Genomic DNA, 19034 nt, shown 5'->3' on the forward strand with positions numbered 1-19034 from the left:
CTATATATATGCTAAAATAATAATAAATTTAAAAAATATTTCTTCTTAAATTGAAAATATGAAGAATTGGGAGCATGAGCATGAGTATGAGGAGTTGAGGGAGATGTTGCAAAAGGTGCAAGAAGCGTTTAAGGGAAATAAAGAAGCAGAAGATTGGATAGAATACAAAAAAAAAAAGAAAGAGAAAAGATAAGTGAGAGGCATGAATATAATGTTGGAAAAAATGATTGAAGGAAAAATATAGATGATTACCCTGAGATTAACAGTGATGAAATAAAAATAGATGGGAATATCTCTCAAAAAAGAAGAAAAGAGAAGGAAATGGGAAAAGAGTGAGGGGGAGAACTAAAAGGGTAATAAATTTAAAAACTAGAGAAAGGATGCAGGCAGGAAGATACAATAAATACAAAAAGAAAAAGAAAAACAAAGAAATAAGAGAATGGGAGAAAGGGAGGAAAATATTAAGAAGTGGAATTCTGGAGAGCTTAAAAGAAAATGGCTAAAAGGGGAAGAAAAAAAGGATAGTAGAAAGGGAATTAAAGCATTAACATGTTGATTTCAGGGAATGGTATTAGTAGTAAAAATTGTATGTAAGAAACAAATTAGAATAAGTATATAGATAAAAGGGAATAATTAATTGAAATTAAGACAAAAAATTGAAATGTTAGTAAATGATGTAAGTAAAGATGTAACGAAATACATGTAAGGAGTTAAAAAAGGGGAATATATTTTATAATGTAAAACAGATCAGTAGATGCAATGTGAAAGATAGAAAGGTTTATATTTTGCTGTTTGGGGATTTATGGATTGGAGAGAAACACTTGCTGAGGGTAAAGAAATGTGTGCTAAAGATTGAAAAAACAAAGGAATTAATTTAAATTAAGAAATAAAATTGAAATATTAGTAAATGATGTAAGTAAAGATGAAATGAAATATATGTAAGAAGTAACAAAAAAAAGGAGTATATTGTTTAATGTAGAATAGACCAACAGACACAGAATGGTTTATACAGTCAGGTCCAGAAATATTGGGACATCGACACAATTCTAACATCTTTGGCTCTATACACCACCACAATGGAGTTGGAATGAAACAAACACAATGTGCGTTAACTGCAGACTGTCAGCTTTAATTTGAGGGTATGTACATCCAACTCAGGTGAACGGTGTAGGACTTACAGCAGTTTGTATATGTGCCTCCCACTTGTTAAGGGGCCAAAAGTAATGGGACAATTGGCTTCTCAGCTGTTCCATGGCCAGGTGTGTGATATTCCCTCATTACCCCAATTACAATGTGCAGATAAAAGGCCCAGAGTTCATTTCAAGTGTGCTACTTGCATTTGGAATCTGTTGCTGTCAACTCTCAAGATGAGATCCAAAGAGCTGTCACTATCAGTGAAGCAAGCCATCATTAGGCTGAAGAAACAAAACAAACCCATCAGAGAGATAGCAAGAACATTAGGCATGGCCAAAACAACTGTTTGAAACATTCTCAAAAAGAAGGAATGCACACCAAAAGACCTGGGAGACCATGGAAAACAAGTGTGGTGGATGACCGAAGAATTCTTTCCCTGGTGAAGAAAACACCCTTCACAACAATTGGCCAGATCAAGAACACTCTCCAGGAGGTAGGTGTATGTGTGTCAAAGTCAACAATCAAGAGAAGACTTCACCAGACTGAATACAGAGGGTTCACCACAAGATGTAAACCATTGATGAGCTTCAAAAACAGGAAGGCCAGATTAGAGTTTGCCAAACAACATCTAACAAAGCCTTCACAGTTCTGGAACAAGATCCTATGGACAGATGAGACCAAGATCAACTTGTACCAGAGTGATGGGAAGAGAAGAGTATGGAGAAGGAAAGGAATTGCTCATGATCCTAAGCATACCACCTCATCAGTGAAGCATGGTGGTGGTAGTGTCATGGCGTGGGCATGTATGGCTGCCAATGGAACTGGTTCTCTTGTATTTATTGATGATGTGACTGCTGACAAAAGCAGCAGGATGAATTCTGAAGTGTTTTGGGCAATATTATCTGCTCACATTCAGCCAAATGCTGCAGAACTCATTGGATGGAACTTCACAGTGCAGATGGACAATGACCCAAAGCATACTGCAAAAGCAACCAAAGAGTTTTTGAAGGGACAGAAGTGGAATGTTATGCAATGGCCAAGTCAATCAGCTGACCTGAATCCCATTGAGCATGCATTTCACTTTCTGAAGACAAAACTGAAGGGAAAATGCCCCAAGAACAAGCAGGAACTGAAGACAGTTGCAGTAGAGGCCTGGCAGAGCATCACCAGGGATGAAACCCAGCGTCTGGTGATGTCTATGCGTTCCAGACTTCAGGCTGTGATTGACTGCAAAGGATTTGCAACCAAGTATTAAGAAGGGAAAGTTTGATTTATGATTATTATTCTGTCCCATTACTTTTGGTCCCTTAACAAGTGGGAGGCACATATGCAAACTGCTGTAAATCCTACACCGTTCACCTGAGTTGGATGTACATACCCTCAAATTAAAGCTGACAGTCTGCAGTTAATGCACATTGTGTTTGTTTCATTCCAACTCCATTGTGGTGGTGTATAGAGCCAAAGATGTTAGAATTGTGTCGATGTCCCAATATTTCTGGACCTGACTGTATGTAAAAATAACTGAAAGTAATTAAAATATTAGGAAAAGAGAAAAATAATTATTGAAGTGGGAATAAGAAATTAGGAATTAAAGAAAATAAGAGGTGGAAGGTTAATTAAGTTCAACATTTATGTGAAGCCACTGGGTGAGATCATCCGTGGTTTTGGGGTGAAGTGCCATCTGTATGCTGATGATACTCAGCTGTACATCTCCACCCCAGACCACCCCAACGATGCCCTTGATGTGGTGTCTCGCTGCCTGGAGGCCGTGCGGGTCTGGATGGGGAGGAACAGGCTCAGACTCAACCCCTCCAAGACTGAGTGGCTGTGGCTTCCGGCGCCCCGATATAGTCAGCAGGTGCCATTGCTGACTATTGGGGGTGAATCTTTGCCCCCCACAGAGAGGGCTTGCAATCTGGGTGTCCTCCTGGACGCGCGGCTGTCTTTAGAAGAGCATATGACAGCCGTGGCCAGGGGGGCCTTTTATCAGGTTCGCCTGATTCGCCAGTTGCAGCCCTTTCTGGATCGGGACGCCCTGCGCACGGTCACTCATGCCCTTGTTACTTCCCGGTTGGACTATTGTAATGCTCTCTACATGGGGCTCCCCTTGAAGAGCACTCGGAGGCTCCAACTGGTCCAGAATGCGGCCGTGCGGGTGGTTATGGGCGCAACTCGTTGTGCCCATGTGACACCCCTCCTGCGCGAGCTGCACTGGCTCCCAGTGGTCTTCCGGGTGCGATTCAAGGTGTTGGTTACCACCTTTAAAGCGCTCCATGGCATAGGATCTGGGTACCTCCGAGACCGTCTCCTGCCACCAATAGCCTCCCACCGACCAGTTCGCTCCCACAGAGAGGGTCTCCTCAGGGTGCCACCGGCCAACTTATGTCGGCTGGCAACACCCAGGGGGAGGGCCTTCTCTGTGGGAGCCCCAGCCCTGTGGAACGAACTGCCCCCGGAAATACGTAAGATCTCCGACCTCCGGGTGTTTCGCTGCGCACTGAAGACCCTGTTGTTCCACCAGGCCGGACTATCAACATAATAGTTTTAAATTGGGGTATTTAAATTTTTTGGGGTTTTAAATCTGAGCCAATTTATTTAATTATTTTAAATTTTAAATTGCTGTTTTGTCTGTGTTTTTAAATAGGCTGTACACCGCCCTGAGTCCTTCGGGAGAAGGGCGGTATAGAAATAAAATTATTATTATTATTATTATTATTATTATTATTATTATTATTATTATTATTATTATTATTATTATTATTATTATTATGTTAAAAGGTTTTAAGGTAAGAATGGAATAAGTTGAAATACATTGTTAAGAATTAAAAAACATGATGGGAATTTTGAGAAATATATTCAATAAATGGAAAGAAAATCGGGGCTGCCTGGACACCGTGGAAAAAAACACTGAATTGAAAATAAATACAGCAATAGAGAGAGATGGAAGAGGAGTAGGGAGATTGAAGGAAGGGAGAAGGAGAGAGAGGAATAGAAGAAAGAGAAGAGGAGAGGAAGAAAGGGAGGGGAAATAAGAGTAGGAGAGAAGGTAAGATAGGGAGGAAGAAAGGAGGAGGGGGAGAAAGGAAGGGGAAGTAGAGAAGGAGTAGGAGAGGAAAGAAGAAAAAGGTTGGAAGGATAAACCCTTTTTTAGAGCCTTGGTAGTACAGTGGTCTAAGGCACCCTGTTATTAAGCTGGTTATTAAAACCAGCTGCCTGCAATTACTGCAGGTTCGAATCTCGCCAAGGCTCAAGGTTGACTCAGCCTTCCATCCTTTCTAAGGTAGGTAAATTGAGGACCCAGTTGTGGGGGCAATAAGCTGACTTTGTATAAATATACAAAAGAATGAAGGCTATTGCTTAGCGCATTGTAAGCCGCCCTGAGTCTCCGGAGAAGGGCGGCATATAAATCAAAATTAAAAAAAAAAAAAGAAGAAGGGAGGGAGAGGAAGAGAAAGAGAAGAAAGATTGCTGTAGAACAAAAAAAAAAAAAAGATGAAATGGAAGAAAAGCATCCCCGAACATGTTTAAATATACTAGGATAAAGAATGAATTATTAAAAATTAAAAGAATATATATGATTAAAAATGGAGAAAATAAAATTTGAGGGCGAAAGAAGATACTGCTTATATAAACAAGAATAGAAATATTAAGATTTGATTAAAAATATAGAAAAATAATACTTTGGCAGAAATTGTAACTAAGTAAAATATATTTGGATATAACAAGTTGTATATGATATGATATGATATGGTCAATACTCTGTTTCATAAAGTATGTGGGTATGTGTCAGGGGGAAAAAAAACTAATAAAACTTGATTAAAAAAAAAAAGACTAGAATTCACAATCTCATAGTTTTTAGCCTGTGCTTTAACCACTAGACCAAACTGACTCTAAAACTTTATAGTTTAATTTGCTGGATTTGAGAACTACTTGTTTTCAATTCATACTCTCCTGACTTTATAACAAAAGTTGTTTGGGGTTGCTCAACAGAAGGATTATTGGTTTAGCTTAATATATTTCTCTTTTTCCTAATCTTATAATTCAAATCATGGTGTTATAAAGCAGATAATTTGACTGGATCTAGATTAATTAGTAGCTATTTTCTGAAGTACTTGTGTGTAGGGCCAGGCCAGTTAACAACCATTCTATTTACTTCTAGGAACAACTGGAGCTGATTGAGCAGAATGTTAGTTGGTTGATGGAAAAATTAAGCTTCCTGTCTCCTACTTGGCTGTGGTTAAAAGTGACTGGCTGGCTATTCTGCAGTGTCTTGGCCTCTCCTCTTAATACTTTCTCCAAAGTTAAAATCAAAATAAGCATGTGCACACATATATCCCCACCCAAAACAATTAAATATCTTGGGAGAATAGCCCAACTCTATATGGAAATAATAATAATAATAATTTATTTATTATTTTTATTAGTCATATTTCTATGCCGCCTAATAATAATAATATTTGTGGAGAAGAAAAAAGTGTGGATCATCGACATTGCCATACCTGGTGACAGCAGAATTGACGAGAAACAATTTGAAAAAGTCACCAGATATCAGGACTTGAGAATCGAACTGCAGAGACTCTGGCATAAACCAGTGCAGATGGTTCCAGTGGTACTCGGCACATTGGGTACTGTGCCTAAAGACCTAGGCAAGCACTTAAAAACAATTGGCGCTAACAAGATCACCATTGGTCAGCTGCAGAAGGCCATCTTACTGGGATCTGCTCGCATAATCCACCGATACATCACACAGTCCTAAACACTTGGGAAGTGTTCGACTAGTGATTTGGGATACGAAATCCAGCATGGTCATCTCGTTTGCTGTGTATACTGTCATAAATAACAAAAACAACAACAACAATAATAATCCCCCTATGGGTGCCGCCTTGACATGGCAGGGGGTTTAATTGCTGTGATGAAGCTGAGAGCTGTGCTGGTGGTAGTGCAAACTACCAGCAGGTCCAACCATGTCAGAGAGGTCTAGGCCGAGGAGCAGAACTGAGTGCACCCAACAACCCATGCAATGAATCATGTGAAACACAACCAAACTATACTGGCTCGGTCGTCGCCCGGGTTAACAAGAACCATGTCGGGTGCTGGGGAACCTGGGCACTCATCAACAAGTGGGCTACAGGCCACGGGTCCCATAGCTGAGCAACCAGGGCATGGGCCTGCAGGGCTACTGGAAGCTGAACAACCTCAGAAGCATCAGAAATACACCATGTCAGAGAACCGCATTGTAATGAAATGCTACTACAAACAGAACCAGAAAAACAAGGCTACCAAAAAAGGATGCACAAATTATGGAAACAAGAATACCCAGACTCAAGAATAACTGAATTGCAATTAGCCGATCAGTGACGATTCATCACTCGGAACTAAGTGCTCAGCGAAGTCGAACTTGAAGAAATACGGAAAAATTGTGAAACGGGAACACAGACTGCTGAACAGCAGACTGCTGAAGTGGCAGCAGAAAATACTCCAATATCATCTGGAGCAACTGAACAGCCTGAATTCGAAGAAAATGCAGATATTTTGCAAGAACAGGATCAACAAGGGCCTGAAGTCATCATTGAAACACCAGAAGTACTCAATGCCAGGCAGCAAGAACTGAAAGCTAAAATCTTGGCACATGCTGCAACAAATGCAGAGAGAAGAAGGCTTCCAACACTGAAGACTGTCCCTAGAAAACATTTGGCGCCATTGATGATAGATGCTGTTTTTCCTGTGTACCTAGTCTGCATAGGTCGACTGCCTCGATGCCAGAATAGAGTGCCTAATCTTCAAGGCTAATAACCATGAATAGATTTGTTCTCTAGGAATTTATCTTCTGAAGCCACCTCAACTAACTACCATCTTTTGGAATTATATACCATAGGTTGATTATATACCGAATGAAAAAAAATCCTATAAATTTTAAATTTATTAGTCAATTCCATCAGGGGGGGAAGGGCTTCTACGTCTAGTATTAACACTGTTCATAAGTTGCAACACTTGCAGCTCTACAGTTCTACTCTAAAACAAAAACTTCTTTCATGTGCAAATACAACAAAGTATCCATGGATACAAAACATGTATCCATGTTTTAAAAGTAATGTCAACCTTGAAATTGTGTAGTTGATAAAAAAGCTTAACAGTAGAAATATATCAATATATGGATATATAAATATATTTTAAATGTGTGCTTTATTTTTAAACCTGTATAAATAAATACAAAATGACAAAGAGGTTTATGTTTACTAAACATTGCATTTGATTGTATGACGTTACACAATGTCTGTCACAATAGGTTGACTGAAAATTGTGTCATTTCTGCTGTTGCTGCATAATTATAGAAGTTTGTTGAATACAATTACTCCTGAAGCTGCATCCAGCCATCCTTTTCAGTGAAACCCCTGAGTACTTACAATTGCAAAAGAGTGTTAGGGGAGCCATTAAACCACAGTGGCTAAATTCTTGAAATTGTGCAAGAAAATTAAAATAAAGAGATCATTTCTCTGTCGATATATAAAACAAATGGTAGACTTGAAAACATTCTGTTTTCTTAGAATAGTGTTTTCTCCCTCAGTGGCTGAAAAAAATCTACAAAATGGTCTGAAGAAATAACAATAACAACAACGACAATAATAATAATAACAACAACAACAACAACAATAATAATAATAGACTCATTTCATTACATTACTTAATCACCTGAGATTTCTTTACTCTCCTCATGTTCACTGAAAGCTTGGCAATGTTAATAGCCATTGAATTTGTGATGCACATACATTACATATGATTTTTTCATTGCTTAAATCTTCATCCATGGATCTGCCTAACATAATAGAGCCTTAGCCAGTTTTATGGTGAATCTGAGTTCAGCAATTGTGTAGGATGAGAGTGATTAGAGTTCATTGTCGACTGTAGAGCAAAGGTAACTTTGCCAATAACAACCATCTTCACTACTGTACTCCAAAACTGGCTATTGTACTCCATGTTAGGAAAATCCATATCTGAAGATGAATTGTATATGGTCATCCACAAGGATTATGCTTTTCACAGAGCATGAGGAGGAGATTGATGATCAGCCACTAAAAGGAACTTTTGGATCTCCAAATACCTTTATATTGTTACCCATGGAAGGTCAACTGCCAAAGTTTGAATAGTGTACTTTTGTTAACGGTTATAATTAAAAGACACTGCCTAATTTAGACATTTTAGAAATAGTTTGTTTTCCAGGAAAGATTCTTTGCATGCCAGGAGATAATTTGCTGGAATTCATTTGAGAAGAAAAACCCATCACCTTTCAGTTCTCTTTCTGAACCACATGAAGCAATGACTAAGCAGAGTAAATAGTTGCAAACAACAGTAAATAAAGGAAACTGAATATCAGATGTGACTGAATATCTAAAATAGCCACTAGCCAATCTGTCTGTGTCTGTTGTAATTGGATGTGAATTTAATCTTGATGGCTTAAGTTTTGTAAATCAAAGATTTCTTCAACTCTGTTAAAGTGAGGACCATTATTCTATTTCTCCTCTTCTTTCCACATATTCTTCTATTGCAATTGACTATATGGAAGTTGAAGGGGAGACTCGCGAAAAGGATATGATATTAAAAACCAGCTCTTTCTCCATCTCAGTATATTTACATTGTATGCCACAATCAATTTACAGTATTCTTGGGATGAAAGAAAGAAGCAACATTGCTAGATAAGGCAATTAAGCATTGCTACAATGCTTTCACACACCCAGTATTTAAAATATTAGTAAAAAATAGATTTATCATGATTCTATTCACAATTGCTCTCTATAGTATAGCTAGTTCATGAGAGGACTACAGAGAGGCATCTCACATAAAATGTCTTAAGTGCACAGCTCAAGGGAAAAAGACCCAAAATGAAAAGCAGCGCAAAGCACATGCGCGAAGAGAACTGGTAGTAACACCGGTTGGAATCCACCACTGGCTAATTTACAGACACAGGAAAAGCAAGAGTAGCTGCCTCTTGCTGCCACTCATTTGCTAACAAACCAAATGCCCCTAACTAACAGAAGGCAAGCAGTGAATTCCTGATGTTAGCTGCTAAGAGCATCAGCAGGGAGCTGTGAAGAGATAGTGCAAGCAATGAGCAACTTCTCATGTTATATTTCCTAATGGACATTACTGCTTGCTTACTTGGACAGGTAAATTAGTTGCAAACTGATTTTCTCTGGGCAGCAATTGCTACTGCTCTCATCCATAGGATCTACTGCTGCTAACTCATTATATAAGCAATTGCCACCTGTTTTAAATGAGGTGGAGAAGTAGACAGAATCTTAATTGCATGGAAAATGAAAGCGGGGTTGGGAAGCAGAAGGCATCTCCCCCTACATCCCTAGCACAATGAAGTGAAGTTAAAGTTAAAGAACAAATAGCCAGACTCAAATTATTGATCATCTAAGGCAAGTAACCGTTTCTTGATTGTTGACTTTTTTCTCAGAGTACAATAATTGGAGATAGCTAAACTTTTATCCAAATTCAGTCAAGCAATTTATGTAGGTCACTTAGATCAGGACTGGACAATGTGCAACCTACCAGAAGTTTTGAACTCTACTTCCAACCATCTTGTCTCAACGGCAAATGATGAAAATTACAGTTCAGTGACATATGGCGGACCATGTTTGTTCTCTACTTAGATTAAATATATATTTTAGAGGTGATAAAGACAAGTTCTAGAAGCAAGTATAGTTACAATTATCCTTTAATGCCTGACTTTAAAGAAGGTACATCATTTTTATACTTTCAGTTTATCTGGCAGGTGCATTGATATTTTATACAAACTTTTCCAAGTTTAGTGCCCTCTTGTGTTACTACTACATCCAACTGCCCTATCAGGAGAGCTTCAGAAAATGGAAATTTTAGTTCTTCATATCTGAAAATACATCCTTTTTTCCATAACTTTGCTCCTCCTTGTTTGCTTTAAGGGTTATCGGTTTTTTAATTTTATTTTATTGTTCTTACAGTTTATTGACTTCATTGGTTCAAATTAACAGTTGCATGAAATGTTATTTATATAGCTTTTGTAGTTCAGTCAATAATGTAATTCACAACTTTAACCATTAGTTTCAGCTGTATCTATCTAAATCTTCCCATCATATGTCTTTCTTGTTTTGGGGCTCTTTTCCCTTATCTTTTGTTATGATGCCACTACTAACTGTCTTTTCTGGTTTAAAAATTGTTTAAGTCTCTAAAATTATGGAATTGAATACAACACAGGGGAGACAGATGATAATACAGACATTTGGTTTACATAAAAACAAAAGAAATAGCTTTTATTTAACAACTAAAATGGTTTTCAAATAGATTCACTTATTTCTATAAGGTATCTATATCACCAGTTCTAATCTACTCTAGCATCAAAAGTAGAAGTAATCTGAGTCCCTGAGACAGAGGATTCATAATGGAGCTCAGAAAAGTCAAAATGGCAGCCAGTCAAAACAAAACAGTATATTCCCAGGCTATGAAAGTGGTCTTCCACCAGACCTAACCTTCCATCTACATATCCCAACCCCTTCCTCTCAAGTTCCTACCTCCTGCTGGAATAAAAACATCCTTTGTGTTGCCATGTTTTGATTGGCAGTTCTCCCCCTGGCCCCAAATTATCACCTTTTCCAACTGTATTCATCCTTCAATATTGCCAGTGAATCAGCTCATGAAGATTTGCTTCATGCAAGAAACAGTTAACTTCAAGTTGTGACTGAAATTGTTAAAACATAGATTTCCCTTCATAATATTTCTAGCCGCAGCTTGAAAGTTCTTAGTGGCTCTCAATTATCTGGGCTGGAGCTCTGTGAGACTCAGTAGCTGAGACTATATATTGATCTAAATTATGTTGTGCCTAGGGTTTATTGAATAAACCACATATTGCAGGATTTGCACAATACATTAAACTTTACACTTGATTTAATAAATTATAACAGTTGGAAATTGGTAAGCTGCTACATGAAAAAACATTACAGTTAGTGCAACGTCTGAACCCTATTTGAGTCTGCACCCTCAAGAATTATGTTTGGAATGATGATAATGGTGGTAGGGGAGATTACTGAAAAAATTCAAGATCTTTGCCTCAACTCTTTTGTTCCTAAACAACTAGATTGATGGGAAGAGGAATGAGTCCAGTAGGAGTCATACTCTTAGTAACTGTGAGGATGATGTACCATGCACATTTGGAAATGACTCCCTTGCTCTAGAGTTCGGATATAATGTAATGGGATACTACACCACTGCCAACTCACCATGGCCAACTTGCCGTGGGACAATTCAACAATTCAATTTAATTATTTAAAATAATTTTAAAAATATTCTAATTTTTGTCATTAATTTGTCAATTTTTGCATCATTTAATGATTCTATTCCACAATTTCTTTGATAGTAGTGTAACTTTTGTCCTGGGGTGAGTTGTCCCATAGTGAGTTAGCTATGGTGAATTGTCCCGTGGTGAGTTGGCCATGGCGAGTTGGCTGTGGCGAGTTGTCCTAGACCCAACTCCAGACAGCAAAACTTCAGTATTTCTACTTAACAGCAGAAGACTAGACTCTCGGTTTCATCTTACTTTGCTACTGGGAACAGGAACACATCTTCCCTTTCACCCATGGACATAGCTAGCTAGAAGGATCAGGGCAGTTTGTGAAGCATGCTTGGTTCTTTCTTCCATCTCCATCTTTCTAGGGCTTGTTTCATGAAGTTCCTTACTTTGATCAATGATAGGGCTGATACCCTTTTTATTTAGAAAGATATTTGATTTTTTAAAAAGTGTTTAGGGAATATGTTATTGATGAGGCCCAAAAGGTACCCTGACATCATATAATATTTGTGTTTTTAGCCCTTTGATTGTGTGAAGAAATCAGTTAATTATTGAATGAAAAATCAGTTTAGCCAGATTGTAAACTGCATCAGATTGATGGTACCGAAACTTAAGTAATGCAGCTATACTTTAACATTCTCATATGGTATTTTTGGCAGTCACTTTTCCATATCACAGCAACAATCTGCATGACCTTCAAATACTTATTAATAGACGCTTGGAGCATTTCTGTAGTAGCAGATGCTTATGGTAAACATCTATATGGTCTATAGAAAACTGTTTTTTAAAAAATGAAAGTGAATATATTATGACTTTTAAGATACAGCCTACAAAATAGCTCTTGGTTTTTTGGAGATGGGTTTTCACAGCAAATGGTAACATTTCTAAATGTTTTAGATAAAGTAATATAGTTTTGCTAGTGTTTGCTGATGATCCCATTACTTGATTTACTGGGGCAGGGAGTCACCCTTAGCAAGTGAATAAATATAGACCGTGCAGAAGAATAATCCAGTGGCACTAGAAATAGTCTTGCCTTGTGGAGCTTCCCAGGATACAAATAGAATTTGGCACATATCACTGTAACATTAGCCTCTTTGCAATATATTTAACCTTTTACAGGTCTTGTTTCATTTAGTAAAATGGTTGGGATTTGGAAAAAGACATCCATTTGTTTTTGCTAGAGAGCTTTTCTTCTAGTTTCATAGCTTTTGTATTTTTCTGATTTCTACTGCTTACAATGAAATGCTGGGCATGTATTTTAGATATAGCTCATTTATAGTGAAATTGTTCCAATTACTTCAGTTATTCTTCCTCTGTTTCATTCTAAGGAATATCTAAGACAGACTTGTATGAATTAACTTGATGGACAGAGAAAAGTAGGTTTATTTTTTCCCTTCCAAAGTAAAAAAATATTGCTCTGATCAGTGAGTTATTTGGCTAAATGAATTATATTTCAGTAAACATAAAAGTAGTGTAAATACCTTGTAGGACTTCAGCTTCAAAATGTAATCAATTTCCACATGCATATAGTCCTTGACTTATAGACACACCCAAAATTTCCATTGCTAAGCAAGGCAGTTGTTAATTTGAGTTGCTCCTCATTTTATGACCTTTATTACAACTGTTGTTAAGCAAATCACTGCAATTTTAAAGTGAATCATATGGTCATTAAGAGGTCTACCTTCTCCCATTGTCTTTGCTTATCAGAAGCCAGCTGGGAAGGTTACAAGTGATCACATGACCCCAGGACAGTGCAACAGTCATAAGTACACGCCAACTGGCAAGTGCTCAAATTTTGATCATGTGACCATGGGGATGCTGCAATGCTTATGTGAAAACCAGTCATAAGTCACTTTTTTCAGTTCTGTTGTAACTTGGAATGGTCATTAAATGAATGATTGTAAGTCATATAACCTTTTTATCCTGTGTCCTGTGGACACACTACAGCAGCGCTGTAAGAATCTCATTCAATAAGGAGTTCAATTATACACATCTTTATAGTCTTTATGAGAGCCAAATTTAAAGTACTTTTATCATCCAGTTTAGGAATAATATATAAACATGTCTGAAAAATATAACTGAACATTTAAAAAAATAATAATTCACATAAGCTTACAAATTTGTGGGCATACAGTAAGATTTTACCAGAGCCTGCTATGTGGTAAGATAAGGGGGGGGGGGGAAATCACACTATACATGAAGCTGTTATGCATTAATTTAAATTTGGTATAAAAGAAGACAAAGTCATAGATATCATTGGACCTGAATTTATCAATTGGGAGCAAAGAATTCAATTCCTTCAATTATTTTGTACTCTCAAAAGCATATTTAGTTTTGGTAAATGTGAATTTTAAGAAGTTTCTCAAAACAATTTATATGGCAGTAGCTACTGCATATTTTACAGATATTTTATGCATGTAGCAACTTGCCAACCTGAATGCTGGGAGAGGAAGAATGCTGTGATGGTTTTCATATTGGGAAGAAATAAGGTTTGGCAGGAAAAAGCTGTCCCTTTTTGAAGAAAATTATTTGATAAGGAACAAAACATTTTAACTTTCTTCTATAGCAGATATTTCAGAGGCTAACAACAATAGAAGCTGTTTATTGTAACAATGGAATAAAAATGTTACAATATCTATCTGAAAATGAACAAAACAAATTCACTGTGCACTATTTTTTCTTGCAAATAATTCAGTGTGCTTATCCTCACTGTTTGTCCAATCACTAGATTGCTGAAAAAGCCCTGTGATATAGAAAAGTTCAAGTATGTTTGAATTACAAGCTTGTCAAGTTCTTGATATAACCTTTGTAAGTTATTTTAATGGCGTATTTATAGTAGTGGAACACAAAAGCTTACTCCATTTTTTTTCTTCTACTCCCCCCCATCCCATTTGTGTCAGAGGCACCTTTGAAGTGCTTCCAGATTGAAAGAATTAGTCAGTGATATCACAGTTGCCCAGGGGATGCCCTTGGGGGCTCCTTTCATGTTCCCGTCAAGGAGCTGGAGTGAATGATGGGAACTCACCCTGCCGCACAGCAGCAGTGAAAATACTATTGGAAAATAATCTCTAGGGATTAACCAATTTAATTCCTTATCTGCTACATCAGGGGTGTCAAACTCGATTTCACTGAGGGCTGCATCAGGGTTGTGTTTGACCTTGGGGAGCCAGAGTGGGCATGGCCAGAGTAAGGATGGCCAGCTCGATGTCACTCATGTTGTGATGGCTCAAGCATTCTGCCAGCGAAAACAGGCTCCTGAGCTCTGTTTTCGGCTGCAACGGTGTCCTGCAACCCTCTGCCAGCAAAACAGGCGGCCCTCTTGAGCTCTGTTTTTACTGGCAGAGGCACCACAGGCTGGTCCTTTGCTGTTTCCAGGGTGGCCCCACGTGTCAGATCTAAGCACCCTGTGAGCCGGATTCGGCCTCTGGGCCTTGAGTTTGACACCCCTGTGCTACTTCAACATGCCAATCTTATTTTCTGCAATGGTATGGAGGATTTGACATAAAAGGACAGTGCCAATATAAAGATAAAAATAATGTAATTTGGTGATTACCACTGCACAATTCTAATTCAACTTTGCCAGTTTTTTCAGGGCAAATAATAAGAGAAAGGAGAACTCTGGGAGGCCAGGTACCAAATCTAGAGAATTGACTGATTAGTGTCACCAGGGTCATGCCTACTTAAGAAGGAACTTTGAGAAATAGTCTGCTCTGTTCCATCTGCTAAGTACACATTTTACCTACTATGACTCTAATAGCATGCCCAGCACTAAAGCTACAAGTAGCTAATGTCAATTGAAATTTTCCAGAATTTGTGAGTTGTCAGTACTGTAAGCAAATTCGGTATTTTTCTGTATCACAGAGGGCAATATTATTTTTTAGCAAGTATCAGGGATATACCAAGTAGATACACCAAAGATGATGGAAATGTGTTTTATGGATCCCTCTGGCCTAGTTCACTGCAAAACTGTAAATTGTTTGATTCCTTCTTCTCTTGTGGCACCACATCTTATACCTTTCAAGAGGGCAGTGATAACTATTTACTCTGTTTTATTATATTAGAACAGTTCCTTTAAACATTATCTCATGAAAGACTGTAGCATTAAGAATTCAAAATCACTTTTCTGGAGAGTTCAACTGATTTCCTTGATTTATAGTTTATAGTAGAGACTTCAGAGACAGAAATTCTAGTTGAAGATTGTGACTTATGTTACCTATTATGTATGGCTACACATTGAGCCTCTTTTTGTGTACTAATAGTGTACAGCCTGGAACAATGGTTGGTAGTTTAAGACATTCTACAACATACACATTTATGAGACAAAATTTAGGCATCTGAGGCTTGTTTCATGGATTTTGGTAGGATTTGCTAAATATATTCCTTTTCCAATCTGCCATTAGATCTCCTAACGTATCAGAGAATGTTATCAAATCTAGCATAGGAAAGCAGGGTTTCCAATAACAACCACCACCACAACAATAATAATCCCTATTAAATAACATTAATAAACCCTACTGAAAAAGTGATGTAACAGATAACTTGAATGTATTACTAATTTTGTTTTTTTTTCTTTAAAAATGCTAGAAAATTATGTTGTATTAAAATATATAGGGGATTAATTCCACTTTAAAATATTTATTAATTCAGAAAAGAAGGCAACTGCGAAATGACCCTAGATTAACAGTGATAACTCTATTTAGCCGTGCATAAATTTGAATTTCTTGGCCATTGTTGGTTTACTTTTGTTTAACAACTTGCATATATGTTTCTATTCAGAAAAAGAAAAAGAAAAAAGAAAAAAAGAATTAAATTAAATTAAATTAATTCAATTTATATGCCGCCCCTCTCCGAAGACTCAGCAATAGAAGCAATAGAAATAAAAGTTAGATGTAATGGCTAAGATCCATAATAGCTGACTCATGGAACTGAGTTATTGCTGTACTGAAAGTTTTACATAGCCTCTGTGTCCAAAATGTACACTTACTGCTTCTTCAGCCTTGACAGTTGACCTTTCAATGTGTGGGCACACACTGCCCCAGGGGCAGCAGCATTGGCAGGGCAGACACGGCAGTATGCTATTTAATAACCCATCTCTATTGTCTTTATCTCAGGTAGCAACCCAAGTTGTCACTCTCATTGTATTGGGTGAATGTAAATGTCACTGTACTTTATATGTGAAGGCCAATCCACAAACAGTCACATTTCCCCCTTCACATGGTGTTCTGGATGCTCCTGGTTTTAATTTGAAAACAGACATCCAAATCCTATTGTTATAATCAATATGATTTTTTTCTCTTGGCAATATTTAGGGATGATGGTTATTTTTTTTTAAAAAAAGCAAGACAAACCAACTAGTCAGACTGTTGTAATTTGGTCAACCACACGGGTACTATCCATATCTACCATTTCAACACATTCTATTTCCTCCCGATTCTCAGGAGTTTTCTTCTCTTTCCTTTTTTTTTTTGATGGTGGCAGAAAAGTTAGTATCACAGGTAAAATGGCAAAGCAATGAAAGAAGGTGACTAATGCTATCAAAAACAAGCACCTGAACAGTGTACGGGTCAGATTTGAAGGCACAGCTGCGAGAGGAATCAGACCAACAATGAAGCAGAGGTAGCTCTGTAAAATCGCTACCCCGTGCACTTCCAGGGAATTCTTTACCCATTTAGTTCTTGTGAAATCTTTGCCCAGGACAAATGTTGACAAGAGAGGTGCGCAGTTGTCAACTGTATAATTAATTCCATAAATTAAACACAACACAGAAATACAGTCCAGCTCAACTTTCCACAGGGTCATAAAACCTATAACTCCAAATTCAACTGAGGCAACGGTGAGTGTGAGCCATACATTGATGAGAGAATCTGCCACTAGGAATGCAGAGAAGAAGAGCAGGAATAAAGCACTAATACAGGAGTTCTGCAAGGGCCCCCCCACATAGGAGGCATAACGATCCATGTAGACAAAGGATGGGTTGAAAACAATGAACTTCACTTTAGATTTGAGAGACAGCTTTCGTAAAGTTTCCAGGAGGTGATAGAGCTCTTCTCGTTTGGTATCCATGGTCTTAGCTACCAAGAACATTCGAGAGGCCACCACTTCAACTTCATTACTGTATTTTTTTGAAAAAATGATATCCTCTGAAAAATGGGCATATTGGGGAGCTTTCAGAAAGGAGTTCCTCAATATATCAGTAAAATGCTTTTTGGATAATCCAGTTGATATGTTGAGTTTTCTCAGATAATTCAAATAGCTCTCAAACCAAGATATCCTTACAAACCCCTTAGTATACTCTAGCATGTCATCTTGAACGGTCACATTCCAATATTCTATTGATTCATAAATATAAAACCCAATGACAGGGCTGTAATTGCTGAAGTACTTCTGCTGAGCAGCAGTGTACTCCATGGTTTGTGTCGCAGTTGCTACAATGTTACTGAGGTCTGACTCTTCACTGACCTGCAAGTAGCCCATTAAGGCAAAGGAAATATAAATAAGGTAAAAGAGAACTACAAAAGGCTTGACATATGTGTTTGTTATCCAGTCACAGTAATAACGCTTGAGGAAACACACCAAAAGGTGGCTTTCGTAACTGTTTGTTTCCTCTGACTCTGCTGTATCCTCACTAAATTTGGCTGTCAGAAGAAATCTATACCAAGGAGGCTTCTCTTGCAATACCTCTGGTTTTGGTACCTTTCGGCAGAAGATACTATGCTGGTAGTTGTTTTCTATGTAGCCAGTAAACACGAGGCTGGAACCATAAAAGGAGAGTACATAGAGGTAGTTGAAGAAAATTGCAATACAAGAATTGCAGCAGAAGATCCTGGCTGCTTCAATGTTGGTGAAAGGGCTGGCACCAATCCCAAAAGTCACCAGATACATGGCAGTGGTGAGAGAAAAGGAGAGCATGGAGTCTGCGAACACAGCTGCAGTTCTCTCTTTTACATGTTGGTCTTCTCTAGTTTTTCTCCAGGAGGACAACATTTCAAAAGTTCCATATAATCCGTGCCCTGGAACGAAGAAAAGAGCAACTGTAATGCTGTTATATAATTAGAAAGTCAGGTGACTCCTGCAAATGAGGATATAGCTAATTGTGCATTGCATGACCTGGGTAATTTAGGAAGAAATTGTCCTGGTGTAGGCAAATGTTCATATACACTGACATGAAAATTATTTTTAAAAATAGAACTACAGTGATTATTGATGGTAATAATCTGTGCCAGGAAATTTGTGGCCAAGAAGAATTATGCTAACAAGTTATCCAATTAAAGTTAAATTATGCATTTTTCATGCCATGGCTTTACTTTGTGATGATTTAAGAGTAACCAAACTTAAAGAAACTTCAGTAGTATTTTATTGATACTGCACTTAAACAGAAAACTTCAACATAAAGTCTATGTTATGTAGGAGGCAATGAAGATTAATTTGAGCCATGGCACAAATAATTATTTTTCATTTGTTTTCTTTGATAAACATGCTCAGAAAAAGCCTTGTGGATGCTGTCAAAATGTACAGATGGATCTTTTCACACAATGAAAATGCTTGTTTTTAAAGCGGGGGCATATTTTGGCATTAATGT

General features: G+C 37.7%; 1 protein-coding gene across 1 annotated transcript in view; it reads right to left on the minus strand.

The window, feature by feature from the left end:
* Positions 1-7298: 7298 nt before the first annotated feature.
* The window catches only part of PTCHD1 (patched domain containing 1), a 181343-nt gene continuing 169607 nt past the window's right edge, over positions 7299-19034 (minus strand). Inside the window, exon 3 of the mRNA XM_034404530.3 lies at positions 7299-18465. Within this exon, the coding sequence (XP_034260421.2) occupies positions 16811-18465 (1655 nt within the window). The 3' untranslated portion in view covers positions 7299-16810. The remainder of the gene's footprint in view (positions 18466-19034) is intronic.

The sequence above is a fragment of the Pantherophis guttatus genome, chromosome 5, assembly GCF_059756535.1.
Source record: "Pantherophis guttatus breed Tessera chromosome 5, ASM5975653v1, whole genome shotgun sequence".
Taxonomy (NCBI): domain Eukaryota; kingdom Metazoa; phylum Chordata; class Lepidosauria; order Squamata; family Colubridae; genus Pantherophis; species Pantherophis guttatus.